This window comes from Anas acuta, chromosome 12 (assembly GCF_963932015.1).
Source record: "Anas acuta chromosome 12, bAnaAcu1.1, whole genome shotgun sequence".
NCBI classification, from domain to species: domain Eukaryota; kingdom Metazoa; phylum Chordata; class Aves; order Anseriformes; family Anatidae; genus Anas; species Anas acuta.
In genome coordinates, this window is record NC_088990.1 from 15,521,980 (window position 1) to 15,546,388 (window position 24,409).

General features: G+C 42.9%; 1 protein-coding gene and 1 long non-coding RNA gene across 8 annotated transcripts in view; one reads left to right on the top strand and one right to left on the bottom strand.

Annotated features, from left to right (window-relative positions):
- The window catches only part of LOC137863093 (uncharacterized), a 508,128-nt gene that overhangs the window by 372,180 nt on the left and 111,539 nt on the right, over window positions 1-24,409 (bottom strand). The gene's annotated exons all lie outside the window — the stretch shown is intronic.
- Window positions 1-24,409, top strand: part of RORA (RAR related orphan receptor A) — a 409,489-nt gene that overhangs the window by 325,438 nt on the left and 59,642 nt on the right. Inside the window, exon 1 of one of the 7 annotated variants that reach the window (XM_068695956.1) lies at window positions 9,947-10,256. The exons of 4 other annotated variants lie outside the window; for them this stretch is intronic. In XM_068695956.1, coding sequence (XP_068552057.1) covers window positions 10,220-10,256 — 37 coding nt within the window. In that variant the 5' untranslated portion in view covers window positions 9,947-10,219. Of the gene's footprint in view, window positions 1-9,946; window positions 10,257-10,313; window positions 10,577-24,409 lie in introns of those variants that run through there. 2 more of the 7 variants (XM_068695958.1, XM_068695959.1) reach the window with 2 other exon arrangements.

Consider the following 24,409-nt stretch of genomic DNA (forward strand, 5'->3'; position numbering starts at 1 on the left):
ATGTTGTCTTTTAAATTGGGATGACTGTAGCCTGTGCGGCATTGTGGTAAATGAAATAATTACAAGCCAAGACATTACCGTGTTACTGATAGGACCAATTAATGCAAAGCCGGTTCTTCCTTAGATTGTCCTTCTGTCTCCATCAGAAAATGAAAGGGAAGGGAGCTAGGTGTCTGGATATGAAAGAAACAGAATCATTCCCGTGAGTAATGTAAACAAGTAAAAGTTTCTTTAAAGAAGGAGAAATACCTGTAACGAACTGCCTGAAAGTTTTCACCTGCCATAAGAACTCTATAAACATAGTGAACTTTGCCCTTGTATGTTCGTCTGTATTTACTTTGCACGAAGTGTTTATCATAAAACTGTGCAGTTATATCAGACTTGAAGATTTGGTGTAGCAGTGTGAGACAGACTCCAGCGTCCCCCTGACAAAGATAGCATCTTTTTCACTTAGGAAAACGACAGCCCTCCCTACTGTTTCCATGCTGGCTGAAACCCCAATGTGAACCCCGGCTGCTGAATGTTTCATACAGGTAGGCTACTGATTCTGTGTGGATTCAGGGCCAGATTTGAGCTTTAGTTCTTATGATGGGTAATTTTATTTTTAGTAGGCTTTATAGATTTTTCCTTTCAATTTTATCATTCAAAAATTCAGTGTATTTCTTCCTTCTTAATACTGTTAATGCTTTGCAGGCTTACAGACTGATTGCTTGAAAACATTTTTTTCTTACTTGGTTGACAAAACCAATGAAGCATTTATATTGCAGTGTTTTGGCATGTTTTTAGTTTGGGATCACTAGACAAGTAAAGAGGAAGGGCTAGAGTTTGTGAAAGCAAAAATAATGTGCTTACTCCTCACAGTGAAAGTGCATATTGCTCTTTCCAGAGTACCAACCTTAAACTGGGGAAACGTCTTAAAGTGCATTAAAATGCTTTTGTGTAGCTTTGAACACAGTATGGCAAAGCCAGCTTCTGTACAGATGAAACAAAAGAGGAGGACAGATTAGTTAGAAAGAAGTAAATATCTTCAGAATGTTGTTTCCTTCCTATAACAGGTCAGCGCATATCTGAAAGCTTACAGTGGGTTGGGAGGGTCCGCAGAGATCCACTCGGAGGCTCTTTGGAGGAGGTCGTGCCTTCTCACCAGAAGGGCTTGAAGCCCTCCAGACCACAAAGGCACCCAATCCCTGGGAGCTGTTAATCCTCAGTTCTCCTCAAAGATAGGTCTTTGAGGAGTCTCTAGGCTAGTTCTAGGAATCTCTAGAGGAGTCTCTAGAGGCTAGTTCATACGTGTAATTTCCGTCCTTTTTTTCCAGAGGACTTCAGGACCCTGACTGTGTGAGCATGCAAAGATATTGAGGACCTACCATTAGCTCATTTTTTTTTTTCTTTTTTCGTTACGGAAAAATGCCCAGTTCCAAAATTAAATATAGGTACCATCACTTAATAGGACAGCCCTTACAGCATGGTTAGAAGATACTTGCTATTGAATCTATTGTATAATGCAGAATTTTAGCATAGTGTCTTTATCACAGGCATTGATAAATGCCCAACATTGAGGGTAACTGCATATACTTGCTAGTTTTTGGAAATGTCTTTTCTGTTGTACGCATTGATGTGTGTTCCTGTAGCACACCTGGTTTTGAATACTGAGCTTTTGAGATTCAGCCCCACTCCAGGAGGTTAGCTCCAGCTACCATTTACTATTTGTGTCCTTTTCACTTCAATGCTGTATGGAAGTACAGCAGATGTATCATACTGCTGAGGAGAGTCAAGAAGATGTCACAGGGACTGCTCTATTTTCACATTCTGTCAAAATGCACCTGTCCCAGATATTTCAGAACACCTGGTTCTTTTATACACGGTCCCCAGAAGAGCAGTGATCCAACATACTGCATTAGTGCAGTTTGTCCCGAAAGTATGAATAACCCTGCTGTCTTCAATAGGATTTCTCAGCGTGTAGAGGAGGCAGGGATTGGCCCTCTATATGCAGCACATTTTACCTATACCATCATGCAACTCTTAGTGGATTGTGTAACTATAATAGGTTTGTTTAACAGATATATATGTGTAATAGCTCTGATGATGTATGTTAACTGAAAGTACAAATCCATTTCAATTACTCATGCTAGAGCGCAAATAGGTTTTTTAGAACTAAAGCTAAAATACTATTTTAGGGAGACAGTTTACATTCAGTTACTCTTTGTTCTTCAACTAAAAAATGAATAGAATTTGTGAAAGCACCAGGTACATTTTTAATTTTTTGGTACATTTTTAATTTTTTTTTTTATAAATTTTTAAAAACCAAAAAACTATTGAAATTCAAGTGTCTGTTATAGCTGGTAAAGAACATGCATTGCAATGCATTTGCTTTGGAGTCGAGAAGTTTCTGTTTAATAACTGGGGTATGTGTTAGAACCTGATTACAGATGTGCGTTGGAGAACAGCTGCCATGTGTTAGAGGTAACCCCTCCAGCTACAGCAGCTTTAAAGATTAACTATGTCTTAAATTAGTCGTGATTCTATTAGAAATGTCCCTCATATTTCATAGTCTGGAAAGGAATATGGGGAAAGAATGTCATAATGTTTCCCTGTTCTTTGACAAGTCTTTCAGTAGCCCTGTCAAAGATCCTTTAAAATTGAATTGAAATAATCGGAAATGATGTGCCTATGTGAAAAACACTTGGCAGATTCTTTTCTGTAAGACAGGGCTATGCTAATGAGTTTTAAATCACGAGTTAAAAATGATTGTTATCAAGCAAGTGGTAGTAGTTCATATTGAATTACTAAGATGGAAAATGAGGCTTCTAATTACTTTACATGTTTTGCTTTTCTAAGTGAAATAAGATAAAAAATGCTGTCTTGAGCTAAATTAATACAAATGCAGGCTATAAAACCAGGTTTTATAAGAAGTAATAGATCATTCCCTACAGGTGGTCTGCCCTATATGCTCTGCTTTGTAGTCACATTCATCAGCTTAGAATATACTGCTCTCCCCTCTTTTAAAGCCAAAGATTGTGTTGTGCAGGTGTTCTCAGAATTGGGTGATTATTATTTAAAAAGAAAAAATACTCTCAAATAATTATCTTCCTTTGTGAGTGAATCATCTTTTTATTTTGCGTCTACTGAAGACTAATATCCTTCAACAGTGCCTCTTTATCGTGTCTGATAATCATAATTATGCAAAGGAATTATCTGCGTGGATTTCATGCCCAGGATCTTTACCATCATTTGTGTAGTTTATTTGTCACTCTAAGTGCATATGCAGTGGTTGGTTGGTTTAAGAACAATTGCTGAGGCTTTGTTAAGTTTTGACAGTTATCATTGAAGTTTATGTTATACTTGAAGATGAAGCCCTAAAAGCCGTAAGCAGCTGTCACTTACAGTACTAATAGCATCATAAATCATGAAGTTTCTTTTAATAATGTTAAGAACGTAATGGTTCCGTGGGGGAGGACATCTGGAGTGAAGGCTGCTGGAGTAGATCATAAGTTTCATGAGAACAATAGCACCTGACTGGGGCAGAGGGGAACAGTTTGCCAGCTGTCATCAGAATACTAAGAAGTAAGAAATGTAAGAAATTAGCAGTGATCTTATAGTACATCATCAGAGGGAACTTTGGATTTGCCAGTATTCATGTTCTGAAGCTCAGCATTGACCTGAGGAGGAACTGGAGAAAACACCACGTGCACAGGTACCTAAGACCTGCTAGTTGAATACTGTGCTTAAAAGAGGGAGCCAGACAAGCTTAGAAGCCCACGCAAGCTGTGGCTTGAAAACTAGTTCTGGAGAGAGGCCTGACATCGACTTGAATTGTCTGAGAAAAGTGTATGTGGTTCTAAGCTTCTGTTTTGTACTGAGACACAGAAAACATGCTGCATCGTCTAATTTTTCTCATACTAGCACAAATACTCTCCAGCGCAAAGCTGTATAAATAATGTATATGCTCACAGGAGCAGGAAATATGCTGCTGATCAGACAGTGTCAAATTGGATGAATCCTATCCTGGAAGCTCTTCTTTAAATGCGAACAATAAAGCCACTATTGACATGTGGCACTACTGACTGAAATGTCAATAGTTATAAAAAGAGTATTTCATAACGCAGAATCATTGTTTGCTTGACTGGACAGATGCTTCTGCTTTTCCATGAAAGAAAAATGATTTCCATATTAGTTCTCTGAATGCTCAGGACAACTTATTTGTTCCAGTGAAGCTCAGATTCTTAGTCGTATGTTGAAAATAATGAAAATTTGCTTGCTGATCTTGTGTAGTGTAGGAGGCAGCTTTGACACTGAGCATGACTTGAAGCAGTGTCAGCACTGGTGTGCTTACAGGTTAGTGCAGATCAATTTGGCTAAATCTGGAAATGGGTACCAGGCAAATTCAATTTTTGAAGCATCCTTATCCTTACCCTTTAGCTCCTTAAGTGAGATTACTTCCATTGTTCTCTGGCAACTCTGACTTATGCATAGTTTCTAGAGCTTATAAGCAGAACAGGCTGTCTGTGGACTGTTATATTTCTCTGGTTATTCTTATCATGAACACAGTTCAAGCATTCTTTTTGTGAAGAGGTTAGAGTGTGTGCCATAGACAGAGAGGAAAACAAGAGGCCAAAGTGCTGTTAATGCCCTAGGCACATGCAGAGGTAGGCAGAGTATCCACTGATGCATATATATGCCCCTATCATCTTGACTGTTGAACCATTCATCAGGAAAAGGCAATAAAGTCATTAGGTTCCTTCCTGATGCTGTGTCTGGCCAGACATGTGGGCGAGGAAGATTCAGAGACAGAAATCCATCTCAATTCATCAGATGCTCTGCTCACTACTAGTCTTTCTCCATCCTTGGCCATTCTTGACAATGCAAAAGAGGGTAGAAGGATAAACCCTCAAATTAAGTAAATAGAACAACATCTATTCAAAGTGCATCAGGAAAAGTTTGTTATTTATCCCTGGTGTGTAACTAGCTGAAGACCTGAAGCATATAGTCAGGTCAGTCATATGTTTCCTGGGGAAATCAAGGGGGCTTGTACCCTTCTTGTTAGTTCTAGTTTTCTGTTTCTCGCTTTTCATGCCCTGAAAACAGGGCACCTCCGTCAGCATTGCAAATCTTCTGCAAATGACTGTACACACTATGTTTTGGGAAATGGACCTAATACTTTTTGAAACTAAGTTGTTGCTCGTAAAACTTGAGTAAAAAATGTACAGGTCAAAGACTTTTTTAGATGAGTAAGAAGCTTTCCAATACTATTAGGATGTTCTTCAGATTTACATGGAAAGACAGTTCTCTGGAGAGCCTGTTTATAACAAAAATGATTATATGATGATCCTTAAACAAGGATCTAACAATTGCGTATTTGAGGATAACCAGAATGTTGCTGTTCTTTGTGCTACACCATCTTGATGTGGCATCTTGACAGTCATCTTCATACCATCCATTGACATGTCCCTACAAGAAGGGACGTACAATAAATACATAGCTCCAGCTTTTGGCAAGCAACACTGGCCAAAAATAGCCAGGTAAGATTGTGCATGAAAAGGAGTACATGCATCAACTTGTAAATAATTTTTGCTATTTGATTACATGAATGTCAGGACAGCGTAGAATGTTTTGATAACATTATCTAAGACGACCTCAAAGCCATGTAGATGAGAATCTTCCTGAGGTCAAGCAGGGACTCGGTGGCAGTGTGATCAGAAATGCAATGCTAGTCACTTCAGAACCGCATTTTAGAGTACTCAGGTAAAACAGAAATGTTACTAAATCCAGTTCAATGTGTTTATGCCAATCTTGTTATCATTTCACAGACCCATTTGCAATTGGTGGCAGGTGATTGGCCATAATCTCATTTTTCTAATCACTTTAATTCCAGCGTGTACTGCTGTTTTCTTGCCTTTTGAAAAGCAGCAAATAGGATATCCTTTCAAGGGATTTCGAGGTCAGAGGAAGTTGGGTGACAATGTAGTTCACTAGATTTCTCCAATCTTTTACTGCCTGTAATAGCATATACAGCTGATCGTGACAGTGACTTTGGACTTACCTTTCTTCTAGATGGATCCCAAAACATTTTGTCAGCTTCATACTCGATTTCACCAGGTGCAGAACTGTAGCAGCTGTTTAACAAAGTGCAGCAACCAGTTCAACAGTTGTGAATAGCAACGTACTTAATTGAAACTTGTTGGGTAGTTTATGGAATGGCTTGATTAAGACGTATAGCTCCAGGCGCACACTGCGCAAAAGCATACCTCCTCAGCAAGAATTTAGGAAGGCATTTTGTCTGAAGCAAAATACTATGATTGCAGGGTCAGCATAGTAGCAGTTTTAAATAGATGAAAAAGAGGCAACTTAATGAGGACATCCTCAGTTAGATTCATCTTCAGCAGTGTGCTACTTGGAGTGCTGGAAACAAATGAAGATTAAAATACCACTAAATCTAGGGGGGAAATGTGTTAAGGAGCAGTAATTTTGTGTGTGTTGTGTATAGCAATTACAAACCCCTTCAAAAGTGAGTATCAATAGGACAGACAGAATTGTGTTTTATATTTTAAAGATCACTTACAGCAGCAGTCTTCCTACACTTTGTTTTAGATGTGCTTGGTAAACAGGACTGTTATGACCCTACTGCACCTGCGGGGTTTCATGGTGTAATTATTGTTTTGTAAGAAGCCCAAAAGGCACCAGTGCAGAATTCCGACACCTGGAACATGCTGTGCGCTGTAAAATCGCATCTGGAGCTGCACCCCTGTGATAGGAGCTGGGAGCTGCACGCTTCATCTGACGGTAGGACTTGCAATTGGGCTGCAATTGGAGAGTCTACATTTCAGTATCACTGGCTTTTACCCATATATTGTGAAGCTGTCATTACTTTTTCTGGCAGAGCTTAACTCCACAGAAGAGCTAGTAAAATGTTGGCAAGAAACTAATTTTTATAGGTGTTTCAAGTGCTTGAAATGCTTCGACATTTCCAAACATCCATAGGATCTATTTGAATCAGTACAAGATTTCCTAAACATTTTAAAGAACGTCTTTCATTAAAACCATATGAAAAGTTAAAAAATAAAAATATGCATGATTGCATAAATTTATCCTGACAGTTGAAGCCATTTTTAAAGCAAAAACATATGTGTAAAATTTAGTTCTAGGTGGTTTTAACAGAATGAAGAAGCTGTTTCGCTGTTAAAACTGAAAAATATGAAGGCCCTGGCCCATTTCTTGACATGTTTTTTTTGCCACATGTCTTTTCCGGGAAATAAAGTTTTCATCCGTTTGGGAGGAATGCTGCATGCAGTCATTTCTCTGCAAGAGGATTTACATGCAGTTGTACATGTGGCAGCGACCCAGCAGTGAGGGAGGGGATGCTATACATTGGAGCGGTTTGACAGCTTCAGCTTGGTAACAGCCCCACGTGGTTCCTCCCCCAGCCGGGGGGTTATTGCACGACACATTTTTGTCTTTTAAGCACATTTTCCCCCTGTGCTCTGTAAGGAGGAAAGGTGGTGGCTACACCCTGTATTTATTATTCAAATGTTGAATTTTACTGATAAGGAGATCTCAGAACTCCTCCTGAATTAAGCTTAATGATACAGTTCCACTTGGGTAGGGATGCAAAAGCAGCTGCAGAAGTGGTTGCCACTCATGCTGCGAGTTGGGCCGACAGAAGCACCATCTTTCATAAAGTGCAGTCAGATCTCTTCTGCTGGGGGATGTCTTTAAACAAGTTGTTAAGAGTGGTTGTTGGATAATTTCAGAGGGTGAGTTTCTTCCTTTGCTCTCCAGCTTGTAAAAGAGGTGGAGGAGGACAGCTTTTCAGGTTTGGTCCTCTGCGTGCATGGAGTGCCTGGTTAAGTGCTGTTTCCCTGATGACAAGTGATAATAACCAGCAGAGGTGCTTCCCCTTCCTCTCTCAGCAGTGTCACGCTTTCTTTTTTTTTTTTTTTTTTTTTTAATTTGCCTTCGCAGCTAGCAAAGTTTGCTAGACCCAGTTGGTTCCCGCACATTGTTACAGAGGCTTGTGGTTAGGCCATCAGGCTGTGCCCCGTCCTGCCTGCACGACCCATCGCAGTGTGCGATAAGCTTCCCCGAGATGCCGCCGCCCTTACGCGGACGGGTGGCCCCAGGCCCGGCCCAGGGGCAGCTGCCCGCTGTCCTCAAAACCTTGCGGTATCGCAGCGGCTTGGTGGTGCTCACCCAGCACTTTGCAAGCACAACAGAGGGCGAGCTCATGGAAAATAGGAAGCGTTTGTGTAGCTTGGGCAAAACCCTGCTGTGCAAAGCCGCGCTGGCATCCGTGTGCCACCAAGCCAGCTATTACTGGCCCATCACATCGCCACTGTCTTGCCACTTGTGTTGTTTGGGCCTGAAACTCCAGTGCCACTTTCTGTATTGCCATCGCTTGGTAAATTAGGAGGAAACTCATTTTGAATTGCATTTCCACAATGAGGTCAAAGAAAGCTAAAGTGTGAGTGGATGTGTTTGTGCAGCCCCAGCGCAGCTAGCAGATGGCCTGAGTTGGGATGTTGATAGCAACTCGGAGACTATTTTAAGTGTGCTCTTCTCTCTCTGTAATACTCGTTTTCCAGCCTTCAAAGTGCGAGAGCTGTGTTTGCCGCTTAAAATGTCTGGTGACCAACCTTCTGCAGCTTTGTGAAGCAGCCGTTGCAAGGCATTTGTAGGAATGCGAAATCTGTGTCGCCTGCTTATTATCGGGGCCGTTTAGCACATCAGATGTCATTCCAGATTACCGGTTTCATTTCAGTTGGACTGGAAATAAATACAGATCAGTAATAATGTAATGCTGCGTACCTTAAGGTTAAATGTCTGACAAGACAACTAGCGCTAATGGACTGTGACATTTTTCAAGCCATAGGTCTGCCACTACTTGCTGTGTCGGAGTGCAGTGTTTACTCTGCGTTACGATCTATTCAGACACCATTCTTCTCTCTCATGCAAGGTATCTGGCTGCATCTGAATTGCAGAGCAGCCGCCCCCAGTAACAGCAGCGCTTTGCGGGGCCTGACCCGCTCCCAGCAGCGCTGTCAGTGGGACGTGGTTCGGTCCCACATGTCCTGTAAGAGTGCTGTTCGGTGCCTCACAACTTTAAAACATGTTCTGCAGATAAATGTCTGCGAACACAAAGCTCATCGAGGAGCGGATCTGCCGCTGTAACTTCTCTGGGCAGTGTCTCACCGTGCGTGCAGTGCTCTCGATAGAAGTGGCTTGGCATAAGGCAGGGTGACAAAGGCAGCTCTGTGTACCAGATACCTGCTAGGTTCATCCTGCTGCACCACAGTGCTCGTGGCATTTTTTAAGTCAGGCAGATTTAAGGCAGTATCGTGCTGTAATGGGACTTGACTGGCTAGACCGATGAATGTAAGTACACCTGGGTAGCTTCTAATCATGTTTGAATAATACTGTCCTGCATTAGGAGCTCGTTAGAGAAATAGGTAAGGACGAGCCGCTGTGGGCCATTTATTAGGAGAATGTTTCAGTGCCTCCCCCGTAGAAAGGTTCTTTCCACGCACTGAGATGCTTCCCCTGCCTCTCGGGTGTCTGCCTTCCCTGCGTTTCTGCAGGCGCTTATCCATGCCGCTCGTACTGTGCCATGCACTGTGCCGTCCCCTGCTCCGCATCTCGGCGCATCGCCGCCTGTCTCCTTGGGGATGCTGGGGCCGTGCTCCCTGCGGGCAGGGCAGGCTTTCCCCGCCGCCAGCCCCGCCTGCGGCCGGTGCCGAGCTCCGGGAGGGCTCCAGCGCCCGCCGGGCCGCCTTACAGCGCTGTGGTGCTGGGCCCCGGCCCGCCGGCGGCCCCGCTCGGCGCTGCGACCGCCCCGACCGCCCGGTCCCCCCGCGTCCCCCCGCGGCTCGGGGCCGGGGCCGGGGGCGGGCGCAGGGGGCGGCGCTGCGGGGCTGGTCCCGGCCCGGCTGGGCTCGGCTCGCCCCGTGCCCGCCCCTCGGCGCCGCCAGGGGAGGGGAAGCAGCGAGCGGCGTAAACAAGGCGGGGGCCGGGGCAGGCGGGCGGCGCTCACATGGAGCCTCATCTGGGCCGCGGGATGGCGGCGCGGCGCGGCTCTGCCTCTGCGCTGGCAGCCGGCGGCGGCTGCTGCTGAGGCGGCTCTCGCCCGGGGCCCGGCCCGGCCCGGCCCGCCTCCTGCCCGCCTCCTCCCCGCTCCGCTCCGCTCCTCGCCGCTCCGCTCCGCGCCCCGCCGCTTCGCCCCTGACAAATGATGTGTTTTGTGCTCGCCGCGATGAAAGGTAAAGGTAGGCGCTGCCCCGGCACGGCCCCGGGCTCGCTCGAGTCGCGGCCCCCCCCCGCAGCTCCCGGGGGGAGAAGGAAGGGGCTCGGCTCGGCTCGGCGCGGGGCAGGGGGAGCTGGCCGAGCGGCACCCGGGGACAGGCGGTGCGGCGTCTGCGGGGAGAGCTGCTCGGCCCTGGAGGGCTTTGCGACCGAAGGGGAATGACAGCTGCTGAGCGGGGTGCGCAGCCCTCCCCTCTCCCTGCTCTCCGCCGCCAGCCCTCACGAGGGGCGATGCCGGACTGAGAGCCGAGCAAGTTTTCGATGAGGAAGCCGAAGAGCAGCGGTGTGTGCCCAGTCCCTGCCGTGTCCAAATAAAATTGTGCCGGTGGTATAGATTTGCACTACAGCGTTTTAAAGTATTACTTGTATTTAAAAAAAAATCTTAAAACAGTAGTTGTCATATTTAGCGAGGGTATTCTTCCACAGTAATCTCCAAAGAGCATCGCTGCTGACGTTTGAATGTAACGCTCTGACCGAAACTCACGATCTATTCCTTTTAAATTATTTCCATGAGTTGCATAGGTATTTTTTTTTCTGAAGTTTCTCCTTTTCGTGAAATATGTACGTGAAAAAGAAGGTTAAACCCTGCATCGCTGAGAACCTGCTTCCTTTTTTTTTCCCTCTTTGCAAGAGCAGCAGGCAGTGCGGACCGATAGCAGTGCAGCGTTTGAAGCAGGGTAATTTTCAATTAGTGGGCTTCCTTTGCTTCTCGGAGGGAGCCAGAGTGAACAAAAAGAAAAGCACTATATTCATTAATCATTAGTTCTGCTGCATGTATTTGGCAAGAAGTTATAATTGGGTTGGTTCAAATACTCGCATCTGAAACAAAAGAAAATGTTTTTTTTTTTTTTTTAAGTGTGAACTCCATGGCCATTCTAGCAGTCCCTTAGAATTTTACATATAACAGATAGCACGGTTTGCTAGCATCTCCCTCGTAAGCCTGCCTCAACCATATAATCTAAAAAACTATTTTTATTTTTTATTTTTTTAAGTACACCAGTTTTAAAGAGAATCAGAGTATAATCGCTTTGTATGCTTTTGGACAGAGGCATGAGGCGGTATTGTAAAAGAGCAAGAAGCTGATTTTCAGCAACTCACCTTTGAAGTAATCTTTTTCTATTCTTTTGGGAGTTTCATATAAAGCAATTCCCATACTGATGTAAAACCTTGTCAGAGCCCATATTTTGGATTTTCAAGTGTAATTTGGAACAGCTTTATTGTGAAGTCATTTAGGGCTTTGTCCTTGTTACAAAATGCTTCTACAGTAAATTTCATTCGTATTTCGTTCCACTTAATTTTCTAGTGCATTGAAAAACTTTCTTGTTTCTTATGTTTTCCTTAATTTGCTGGATAGAGTTCAGCTGAAGGAAATGTGTTGTCATTTGTCTTGAAGTGACCTCTGACTTCCATGAAATAATAGATCAACAATTTTGTTATTTGAGAGACAGACTAGAAGGGTAGGGAATCCAGTTTTATATAAGCTCAAATGCACAAGGGAAAAATGCAAGATGCATAGGTGAATTTAATATTTTATTTATTCTTGATGCTGAAATGGCATCTTTTGGCTCTTCTAAGCTTTTACGGTTGGTGTGTAGGTAAAGTACAGAAAATTATGGTCTGCAGAACGATAATGAGATTTTTGTATTGTTTTCTTTTTTCAAGCAAAAAAGAAGAGTATTCATTTCTCTTCAGTTACTTTCAAGGTACCCTGAATGGGTACCATGTGAAATGAATTCTGAATCGCAATTTTTTTACGCAACATAATGTTCCGTCAAACATGCCTGCTTTCATGTTAGAAAATACTCAGGTTTTCAGACTATATACAGGTTTGAACGAGTGAAAATTTTGGTCAGCTGGGCTGGTGTGCTCCAAGAGCTGGGAAGCGAAGAGCAGTCCAGTGAGGAGGCGGGAGGTGCCGGTGAAGCAGGCAGCGTGATAGGAAATGGCACTTCATGGTTTCGGGCAGAAAAGAAAGGCGTTTTTTTCTCTGTTTCTAAGAAAATAGGCAGTGGTGAAGCATCACAGTTCAAAAAGCTTGTGCAAATATTTTTATCTTTAAAAATTGTTTACTAACTATTACAATTCTGCCTAGAGGATTCAGGAAACCTTGTGTTGTTCATTTATATACATCCAGGCCAGACTTAACTGGGTGAAGGTTTTAAGGGGGAGTGCAATTTCTGTGCTTGACCACTGAAAGTTTGCAAAGAAATCAGATAATTTTGCTAACATATGCATTGGTACAGACCTTATTCCTGCAAGTCTTCTCGGGGAGAAGCTTCAAGGTTGATTTGAAGGAGAACGGAACTAAAGGCGGTGAATCGGTGAGCAAATATTCTGCACTGGAGTAAAAACAAGTGGATTAGGTTATCGTGCCAGTACATAACTCGAGGTGAGCCCAAGACAGAGAGAGCTAGTCAGAAACTTGTATTTTACACGTTTTTGGCACCTAGTTTCTAGGGGGACTGACGGGAAGCAGGCCTGGGAGTGGTGAGAGCTGAAGTACTTGGCCTGTACAGTCATCAGGCCACAACAGTTTTCACTGTGATGAATTAATAAAGTACAGAAAGAAATGTAGCAATGGTTTTGCAGTCCTTTAAATGGACATTTCTAAATGGCGATCTGTGGGACGTAAGGCATGAATCCTCTGTGCTTTTTCTACAGGGTATGTTTACTGTTAAGATAGAAGTGCGTGACCTGAGCTACTAAATTCTGACCTGTGCTGTGTTGGTATCATAGAATCATAGAATATCCTGAGTTGGAAGGGACCCTTAAGGATCATCAAGTCCAACTCTTGACACCGCACAGGTCGACCCAAAAGTTCAGACCATGTGACTATCAATGAAGTTGAATCTGTTGCTGCTTCATGGGCCACATTAGAAGAATTGGTTGTTACCTTGCTGTGGGAAGAATTGTTTAACTTTCCAGGTCTGTGCTTGAACCTTTAGAAATACAGCTTGTTTTCTGACTGATGCTGTTTCTGAAAGAGGGTTTAGGCACTGAAAAAGAACTATTTAAGGAAATAGAACGCGTGGCTTTCCCTATTAGTGCAAATTACTTTCGTATCTTGCTGTATTTTTCCTGGCAGATGAGCAGGGCTGTAGTGCTGAAGGCTGTGAGCTTTTCTCGCGGCGCCCTCCGTGCTCCGTCTCTGCAGAGCCAGCTCGCTTCGAGGCCTAGTGGAGTTTGCAGGGCTGTTTACTGTGGTTGAGCTTTCCTGAGCCTGCCAAGCCTGACCTTTTGACATGTTTTTTGTCATGTTTCTTGGCACTGACCTATCAGCACGTTTGTAATTACTCTCTGCTTTTCACCAGTAAACAACCGTGCATGGGAAAATATCTTGACAGGGGTTTAAAGAAAGTTGCCTCACAAATTGAAGCATGTTTAAATCTGCTTTTGCTCTGGCAGTGTTGAGAGTTAAATCCAATGTAGTAAATACGCTAGTACAGAACTTGGTTGACTAAATATTAACACAGTCTGGCCTTTGGAATTGCTAGCTGAGAGGCTATTTTCTTGCTGCTTTAATTTACTACGGCTGATCTGAATGACTGACTCGTACCTAAGACATTCATTGCGGCACATTCACAGGATACGATTGGTTTGAGGTTTATTGCTGAAATCTACGTTTCTGGCCCTTTGAAAGACTAAAGATTTGCAAGTAAAAAGAGGAAATCTGTCTTTATGTCTCACTCTGTGATAATCAAAGGCAGTTGCATGCTCTGTACAAGTCTCGGTTGGGGACATTCTTTCAAGTATGGAGAATCTGCATGTCCTGTTTAAGTCAGTGATAACTGGGTGCTGAACACCTCACTAGGTCAAACTTCAAACTTCTGTACAGCTCTTGCCTAGCTGAAACGGCAAGCCTGTTCCGCCTGGCTGGCAATACGATCTCACAAATAATTCTTCCAGGCCAGTTCTGAATAAATAGGACAAAGCCGCAGTGACCTGCAGACACCATGTGAAGACTAATGTACCCTTAAAAAAATAAAATAAAATCCTGAAGGGGTGAGGCTTTACAGGTAGGCAGGCAGGAATCACTGAATGGACTTTTGGGGTGCGAGTTCTGCACAAACACAAAAGCTTGCCCCTGTTTGGCTGGGGGGGAGGTGGCAGTGGGTTCAGCATGCCAGACAGGGTGATGGCCTGCAGCCGTGCTTGGCTCTGCCTGCTGGAGGTGAATGTGTGTATTGGCATTTATTTGCTCTGGGAAAAGTGTCTGGAGACCCCAGCCAAGCACTGAGTCCTTTTTATATCAAGTTTTTCACCAGCATCTATGAAAAAGATGGTGTTCTTTTCTTATTCCCTGTTGTAGAGATCATTGTGTGTTCATGGGTTTTTGAGGCCTATGTAGCACCAAATTTTAACCTGAAGGGTTTTTAAATCTTCCTTACTGCTTCTCTTGCCTACAGTACGCTGTAGAAATGGTAACTATCATGTACTAATTACTGGCAGGGTTGCAAGTATTTCATCTTCACTGCACAAGAGAACTCTAAATTGGTATATTTGTTTCTAAACTGTATATTGCTAAATCAAAACTGTCAAACCTTTGTGTCTCCCATGAATAGGTACATGCAACTTTGCCTGACTTTGCAATTCTGTATCTACTATTAAAGGAAGTGGAGATGCAGTGTGTTGTTTTTTTTTTACACATTCCCACGAGATAAGTTGTTGTAGTGTGCAAAATAACTGCATGTAACAAAAATTAGTAAAGACTAGTCAGACTTGATACGTTTTAGCATATGTTGCTCTTTTTTCATTTGCAATAAGAGAAAAAGAAATATTCACCTTATTGTATTTATCTATGAGCAGTAATTTGCAGTTAGAGCTGATAACTCCGAAGATCAAACGGCCGGTAGTTCTCTCCTTTCATGAGTTGTCTTTTCGTTGAGGACTGATATCTAAGGGATATGCATATAAGTAATGGTGCAGAAACTCTCTTCTTTGCCTCTTGTTCTTTTTTGAAGATCAGTTTTCCTTGGTTTTGCAATAAACAGTAAATGGGGAAGGGGAGGATTCTGTTCTCCAGAACAGCTGTGTTATGAGAAAAAGGTGACTATATGGTGCAGAGCTCTTTGCTCATTAGATGAAAAAGATACACAGACTGAAAAATGTAAGCAGAAAGCCTTATTAGGGGTCCTGGCAGATGAATGCTTCTTATGCTGCACGCTGTTTTAAAGGGAGATTTGCCCGTGATTAATCAAGTCTTTCGTTTGCCCTGTGTTTTGTTTTTCTTCCAGTTTTCTCGCTAGAGGCATTTAGGCTAAAGAAGTTCTACAAAGTACAGGTTGGCACGCTGGGTGCAGTTTCAGGCTGCTCCCCAGTTGGCTGTGCCTTCTGTCGAGAACACCAGGGGATGACTCAGGACGGCGGTGACTCATGGGGTGTCGCAGTGCTCCCCTCTTCAGAGCGTGGGGGAGCTGCAGTCCCAAGCCCACTGACAGCTGGCAGGCTTTGCACAAGCCAGTGCGTTGCAACAAGCCCCTTGCAGTGCCTGCGCTCTGCGCTGAGGTTGTGTCTGCACAGGTTCCCAGACAGGCTCCCATTTTCATGGAGCAGTCAGCATTTGTTCCCTTTTCCTTCTTGGTGGCACGGGAAGCCAAAGCCTTCATGCTGATGGGAAGGAGCAAGGGGATATCCCAGAAAATCTGAGCCCGGTTTTAGTAAATCACAGAGAATCTGCTCCATCCTGCTGCCCTCGCTTTATGCACGTGTACTCTCAGCTTAAAAGCACAAAGCTGGGACTAGGTTGTTAGCTGTGGAGGTGCAGTCTCTGAGGCAGCTGATGTTCTTTTTGCTCCTGGGCTGCAGCCTGATGTGAGAGCACTCCCATCAGAGTCACAAGTGTAAGGGCATCCCCAAGAAGTTGGGGGGCTCCACAGCAGTGCTGGAGGGGGTGGGTTGGCCTGCTGCCCTCACCATTAACGTAGCCCATTTATCCTCTGCTGTCCATGAGTGCAGCTGGGTGCAGTTTGTCTCGGTGTCACCGTGCAGTGGTCAGCAGCACCCGCAGCTGACACCGTTTGACGTGCAGCCTGGCTCCGCAGCACTTACACAGTTGACTTCAGCCATGTCTTGATTTCGCTTCAGCTTTTTGTTTCTTTTCCTTCATGGCGGAGACTGATGCAGTACCCGTAGCTTGTGGCTCTCCTGTTTTCGTGGATACAGCCTTTGGGCCTTTTGTCATGCTGCATATGTAGCCATCTAGGCTAAAATCAGTGTTGAGAGGTATAATCATCCTGGCTTTCATTTTAAGAGCATTTATCTCTAAGGTTAATTAAAGCTACTTGAATGTAAATAAGGCTAACCTCTTCACTTCTGAACAATGCAAATAGAATAGTCAGCATACTTACAGGGTATCAGCCATGTAATTATTGTGTAATATTTGTGTTCTTTGAAATGCCATGGTATTTATTGCCATTGAATCCTGGTACAAGGCCTTCATACAGCCAACTGGATGGCTCTTTATTTGCGCACTTTGGAAGAAGTTGATCATTCTGCAGTGGGGGGGAGATAAAAGCGATGTTGAATTTTTACATAGAGAGATGCTCTGCTGTTACCAAGGGTTTTTCAGAGGGTGTTCTTTCAAACTAAGGTGACCACAACCTGGAGTTTTGCCTGGCTGACAGCGTACTGCTGGCTGTATTCCTGCATGCCAGGATTGCTTTTTGCTGGCTCCAGGTGGTGCTCGCCAGAGGTGTTGCAGGCACCTCGCCCTACAGAGCGTGAACAGCAGGGGAGGGCAGGGTGTGTTTGGGCCTCTTGCCACCTTTGCTCACACCTAGAACATACAAGAGAATACTTTCTGTACTGTGGACTAAAAAAAAAAAATCAGGAGAAGGCCCTTGTATTTGCACTTGCTTTCTTCTACAATATGCTGTTTGTTTAGTACTCTTAAACCAGTATAGAGTTTGTTATTCTTGCTGCTGCTTTGTAAACTGCAAGCAGCAGAAGCCCATGGAAGGATGCAGTATGGCCACGGCTTCTGACTTCCATTTTGGGCAGAATTGTCGTAGTTCCAAATGCTAATTTCTGGACAGATTAAACAGGACAGTGGGAATAGGGTGGTATGCAGACCCTCCACTACAGTTTGAAAGGGTGTTTGCAATACTGAATTTACATCTCTTTCTCCAAAGCACAGTGAGAGTCAAGATTAACTCAGCAATTTTCTCTCGTCACCCAAGAACCATTTTCTGTTTAAGACCCAGTACAATTTGCATGATCCAATTAGAAATCAAGTTCTCATTGCATGTGGCATTAATTAACATCTGTGAGACTTAACATCAGTGGTCTTAGGCCCAGTTAACCCATAGCACAGTATCAACTCCTAAAACTTCTGTGAGATGATGTTTACTTGTTCCTTAATTTTGAGGAGAGGAGCACTCTTTTGCCCAGCCTTCTGTGCCCAGTCCTGTGCCTACTTGAAGGGTCATTTATCTTCCCCTCATCCCAAAAGGATGCTAAATTCTAAGCCCCAGGTGTTCTTTGCCTGAAGCTGGTAGTCCAAGTAGAGCATAGACAGCCCGGGAAAAGCACTCCCTTGTCATCAGAATATTTGGAGCTTCCTCTCTGTGCATTTCTACATTTGCATCCTTTACTTGTGACTTGCATTTGAATGATCTGAATTGCTCTACTAGTTGAAAGGAGCAGCAGTAGCTGCTCACTTCCTATATCAACTGTAATGTTACTCATAATGGGTGTGCTTTTCCATTCAGCTAAATTAATTAGCTCATCTTTGTCTGTGTTTGATTTGGCAGAGTGGTTATTGTGGGAAAACACATTTTCTAGTTAATTTATAGTGATTGCTTCAAGCTCAATTTGGGAATTAATAAATCCATCTTCTGCACTGCGCAAAGCTGTTTATTGTAGATTTCCACCATTTTTCCCTTGTTGGACTAGGTTTTTCTAGTTTACTTCAGAAACATCTGTGTGTTGGGTGCTGTATTACTAAGAAATTTTGGTGAGCATAAATGTCAGCGGAGCTACTCTTCGGTACGAGGCCTGGTATCTGGGGCCGGGGCGCCCTGGTGCTTTGGAGGTGTGTTTTGAAACCTCACTGCAGCAGCACATCATGCTCCACCACACGAGAGGGGCAAACTGCTGGTGATCAGCTGGAGAAGCTGAGCTTATGCTCAGCGTTGTTTTCCTTCGGAGGGACACTCCCTGCAATTGTGGGATTGACAGAGATGTATTGTATTAGGCTTTGGGTAGAGTTTTTCTTGTACTGTGGGTACATTATTGAATTAAAAGAAGCATTTGCTTAAAATATGAGTGCATCAGGATGTTTATGACTGCTGGATAGATTCTTGTATCAACAGATAATAAAAAAAACAGACAGGTTAATTAAAGAGCCATAGATCTTTCATTTGAGAAACCTCATATACATAGGCGCCTTCTGGATGGCTGCGGAAGCGGGTGCGGCGCGTTCTCCCTCCCGGCACTTCGCAGCCAGAGCAGCAGCTCCGCAGGGCGCCCGGGCAGGCAGCACCCTGGGCAGGCGTGGGGCTGGGGCCCAGAGGCAGGAGCTGAAGGCAGATTGTTTTCCTGTCTCCTTATCTGCTGCCTCCTGCACGGGATGCACTGTTGGCAATTTTAAGTGCAGCCTCTCCGTAACATAAGCAGCATTTCACTCTTGTTTTTCGTGGTGGGCTGTCTTGCTGCATGTTGGTCGAGTCTAGGTGAGTGCTGAGAGCTTACCTTTTGCCTGGACCTGAAACGGCCCTGAGAATGTGACGTTTCCAGTCTTGCTAAGGTTGGCTCTACTTAACCCTATTTCCTAAAAACCTGCAGGTATCTGTCAGAAGAAGCTGGCAGCTCCTGGTCAGGAAGGTGAATCGCAGCAGCTGGCTGCCTGGCATAGCTGCTGCCGGGGCGCTGCTTCCTTTGAGCGCCTCCAGCTCTGAGCACAACGGTTCTGTTCCTGAGCTGCGAGATAGTTTGGGATACTGGGAATCACTGTCTGTGACAAACCTTCCTTTGAATAATCCTATTTTTCTTTCACACTAAAAATGTTTCTTCACTTTACATTTTTAACTGGAGATGAAAGTGTGTGAAGTAGTGCATTTCTGTGGCTAGAACACTGGCCCCAGAAGTAGTACTGGTTTAGTGGTGGAAACATAGAGCTCAGTATGGGGGAAACTTCCCCTCCTTACTGTCACTGTCCCAAAATACTCTGATTTTCTTCCGATATTTGCCCTCCCAACCACACTGTTTATACTTGCAGAAGTGAAAAATAGCCAAACCTAAAGGTCACTCTAAAGCAGAGACCTTTTGAATGGCAAAATCTCACTCCAAAGGATTTCTGTTGTTATGGTTGATTTAAAAGCCCTCACAAAAGAGCTTTGGGATGGAAACTCTTGTATGTCTCACAGGGACAGCTCTAGTGTGTACTGGTGGTAAACTTGCACTTCATAGCATGTTTTTTCTGCCCACATTGATTAGAGTTTTGTAACAGAAGTCACTAGCTTTGTAATTTAATCTGCCTTTGTATTGTCAGATCTAAAATTTAGTGTCTGCTCTCTGCAGTATGAATGTTGTTATGACGACTGAGTAGAGCCTGAACGAGAAGATCCTGACGAAGAAAAACCATGAGAACTGGCTATGTAAAACATGCTGATACACTTGTTAAGAAGTGATGAAGCACGCAGCTCCAATGTCAGTTGGCATTAGGTGTTTGATGAGATCCTAATAAACTGCTATTGGTGCTTTTTACTGGCTGAACATGGCTCTAGCTCAGACCTGAATTGTCTAAAAGTAAGTGAGTAAATGCATACTTGACTAGTTAATTATATTTTGTTAAATGCATTCAGATATATTAGCTCCTGCTTGCATTAATTTGTAATACTTGAAAAACATGATTGGATTTTGGTTTCCAATGAAGTTATCGTTCCAAAAGAGTAGCGCAGTTATTGTGGAAATTCTGAAAATGAGTTACTGAGAAATCTGACTCATAAAGTAAGTGCCTTGTGAAATTTGAATGTTTAGAAGGGAAAATGACTGGCAGCTGCTCTTGTAAGCATGCTAGTTACAATAAAGTATAAAAGTTCAACATCAAAGAGATCACTGCTTAGTTTGTGGCAGACTTGTACATCAAAGAGCAAATACAGGACAAAAGGAACTGTAGAGATACAGTTCAGCCTTGCAGACAGGTCCCCGTGGAATGCTAGAGAGAGCTGCTTTCATAATGTGGAAATTATCTCTGGCACATCTTCATTTCTGATTTGGGGACTAGGTAAGGTGGAGAATTCAAAGCAGTCTTTCAGAGTCCAGTCTTGCCAACATACTTGGTATGAGCGTCTGAGCTTACGTGATGTCAGCCGCGCAGTTTCTGTGTGCGCTGTGACTCAAGTGTATAAACACGGTCGACAGATTGGCAGTATGCTTACAACACCACGGTCTCATTGGTTGGAGGGAGGATGGGCAAAAGTTGTACAAATGCAGAAATGAAGCTAAGTGTCTGCTTCTGGAATAGTTTTTTATGTTGTTATACCTGTGGTCAGATACTGGATCATGTCGCCCTAAGAGGCTGTAGAGTCTCCATCCTTGGGGATATTCAAACCTCGACTGTTCAGAACCCTGAGCTGTGGTGGATCCTGCTTTGGCAGGGGCCACACCAAGCAGCCTCCAAAGGTTTCTTCCAACATAAACTCTTCTGTGATTCTGTAAGAATAACACTTTTATGTTAAGGCAGCCATCTACCTATATTTCTAGTTAAGACTACTCCTAATACAAGACATGATTTAGCCAAAAATGTGACCAGCTCCTACATAGTGGAAGTCCATGCAATATATTTTTGTAGTTGTTTTAATCTTTTCTGAACTTCTGCAACATGGAAGAGAGATGTGATTTTGTGGATTCAGGCTTTTCATAGCTAGTGTATTAAAACACTAATACCTGAAGTCTCCCTTAAATCAAGGTGAAAGTTTGTGATTTTCTACCTTTAGAACAAAGAAAAGAAATAATGGCCATCTAGAGCACACCTACTGTGTCTGAGCAAGGCAGGGTCTGAGGAATTTGTCACAGAAAATGGTTTGACCACCATTGACCAATTGCGATAGTATTGTGTTAAAGTTAGCGGAGGTTTTGCGATGAATCTGAATGCATGTTTTAATACTACAGTGAAAAGTAGGTCACGTCAGTTCTTCAGCTCCAGCCTTTCTTTTTCATTTGTGTTTCTTGTCTATATGTGCTGACTGCTTATGTGGTGTAAAAATGTTAATCATGAAATCCAGACTAAATCTGAATTCTCTGAAGTTCGAGTTTGCTTGGATCAACAATTTTAATACCAATTTCATCTTTTATGGAAATAGTGTTGTCAGCAGACTCTGATTTCTTTTATTGCAGAACTAATAATACTTACAATCTCAGGGAATCATTAGGAAATACAAAGGGTTTCTGTTAAAAACCCTAGAGAAACCTGATTAGGCATACTCCTGTATAATTAATTGATGTGCTACTACACTAAGTGAAGTAGTGCATCAGTAAACAGAAGTCACAATGTAAGAGGCTAAGAAGAACTGCTGGGAATTGTGTAAAGACATCAAGGCTCAAAAAGAACAATTCGGGCACCTCAAGAGAAACCTGCGTTTGCATTTTTTGGAAGGACAAAAAGTTCTCCATAAGGCCATGAAAGAGGGAGCTGGGAAGGCTCATGCTTATGATTAGCACTGCCTCTTGCCAATGAAACAGTTGTAAACAAGTTCGATATTACCATTCGCAGTATTCCCCAATGCCTTTGGATTGGTGTTATTTAATGTTTTGATCAGTCCATGGACCAAGCATACATATTCGTACGTTTTTAAATCAGCATCAGGTTAAGTGTTCTTAAAATGACCCTTTTGTTAATACAGTGATTTAAAAATATATTTTTAATAAGCAAGTTGCCATGTGAAATATAAAATGGGTTATTGATTTGTACCACTGTTTCTTGTTTGCTTTGAGACCATGAAGAAATTACAAGTATCCTGTCGTATTCTCTTCGGAAAAGTCGGGGTCTTCTATAACGCTACTGTAGAGAGGAGCTGCAGTGGCTGTGTATGTACAGACATCGTGCAGATCTGATGATACATAGGTGAACTACTCCTATGAAAACACATTCAAAACCTTGTATCAAATTCTTTTCTGTCCCCCCATTGATTGCATGACTGTTGCCCAACTAAAGGCTTCTACCCTGGGAGACTATGCACACAGCAACAAGTAGCAGTGGCCAGGAAGGAAGAAGAAAATAGTGCCACCAGCATCCCTGATTTCGAGAAATTAGTTCTTAGTGATTTGAGAGGTGTTGCATGGAAAAACAAGTTTCTATTTTTCTGTTTCGAGAAAAAATATATCCTAAGTATATTTAGGGAGGCCTATTTCTCTCTCTGTTGCCTCACTCTGTTGATAGGGAGAAATGAGCCGTATTTGTAGAGCTTTACCAGCTAAGTGGCTTTACTTGAGCCCCACAAGGTGCTTGAGCACTTCTAATAGCACTGATCATTTCTGTACACAAGGGCATCGGGGAGAGCTGAGGGTGCTCCACACTCTGAAATTGAGACTTTGCTGAGGAACTGTAATAATTGTTTGTAAACAGTAACCATTACTCTCAAGTAAATGTGATGATTGTGTGTACCCTGTGATGAGGAATTAACAGCAGAGGTGTTTGTACTGTGCTGTTACAAGAAGGTGGAGTTTTCTTCGTTCAGTTATGTCAAGTCCTGACCTGCTAGCTGGCATGGAGTATGTTTGGAAGAGTCAAGAGCTTTACATTGTAGAAAGGCTAATCAAATGAATTCAATGTATGTGCTGAATTGGAGGAACTTTTAAAAGAATCTACTTTTGAATTAAAAAAAATAAGTCTTTAGAGACTGTCTTTCCCACCTTTAAAATACCTGAACTGTCAAGTTAATAGCTTGTTATTTCAGAGAGCTTGTACATGGGGAGAGTTGCCAACAACAAAGTCAAAAATCCCAAAATGAAATCCTTGAATACTTTCTTTTTTTTTTTTCTGGTTTTGGATTGAGCTGAAATATTTCTTAGGGAAGTGCTGGCAAAAAAAATGATGCAGGATTATGTTACTTAACTTCTCTTGTTGGATTGTTGCCATGCTATTAGAGATTTGGAAACTATTCTAAGTTCAGATTTTGTATCAGCAACGGATGGGATCTCTACACAGATGAATATTCAAAATTGTCAGAATGCACAGGTGGTCAGGTTGTTTCCTCAGAGGCTAAAGGTAAAGCTCTAGGGACATGTCTAAAGCTGGCATAAATCTATGTATCTCATATGAAGAGCACTGCTGTGCATTATTTCTACATTTGAGCAAGTTTTTTTTTAGCCAAGCGTATTTTCATTGGTGAAAGTTTTACAGTTTTTGAGGACTCTTATCTACTTCTAGTGTAAAAGCACCTTCATAATTGAAATTACATAGCATGACTTCAAATATAATCACCAAGTATAATGTGGGAGAATAATTATAATTAATTCCAGTGTTCAGAAAATGCTTTCAAATTTGTATTAAGCTGAATCTCAAAATTGTTATCACTTTGGAAAATGTTCCGAGTCTGCAAACATCTCAGTAAAAAGTCTTTTTCACAAAGGGCTACTTTGGTTCAGCTACCTAAGAGATTTATCCAAGGAGCAAAACCCAGTTTGCTTGCTGCTAATCTGGTGCTTTGCAAACAAGATTTTTTTTTTTTTCTTGTTTTTCAGAAATGTAGGCAGATATACAATGGAATAGTTTCTTCCCATAAGTAATTAATCCCATTGTAAACAATGTCAGTAGCATGTAATCTTGAGACTTGTTTAGTTTTAAATATCTACTGTGGGTTTTTTTGAAAATAATGTCATGTCCCTAGCATTTTGAACTCATTCACAACTCATGCTAATAGAACTGGAAAAATTATTCCAAACCTACGCACTATTAGGTGTTTAACTTTCTTTTCAAGACTTGGTTGTTGTACCAAGTTTGTCCAAAGGAAGAAGTTATCCTTCATCTTGACATGTAGCAAGCTGCTGCAAGGCTGGTGTGGCAGATCCTGTTTGTATTTCTCTTCACATTAGTGGAGCACCTTGTATGCATCAAATGCACAGGTCATCCTTGTCACTGAGTGCAGGCTGGCTGAGCTTCTTCTGTACAGGACCT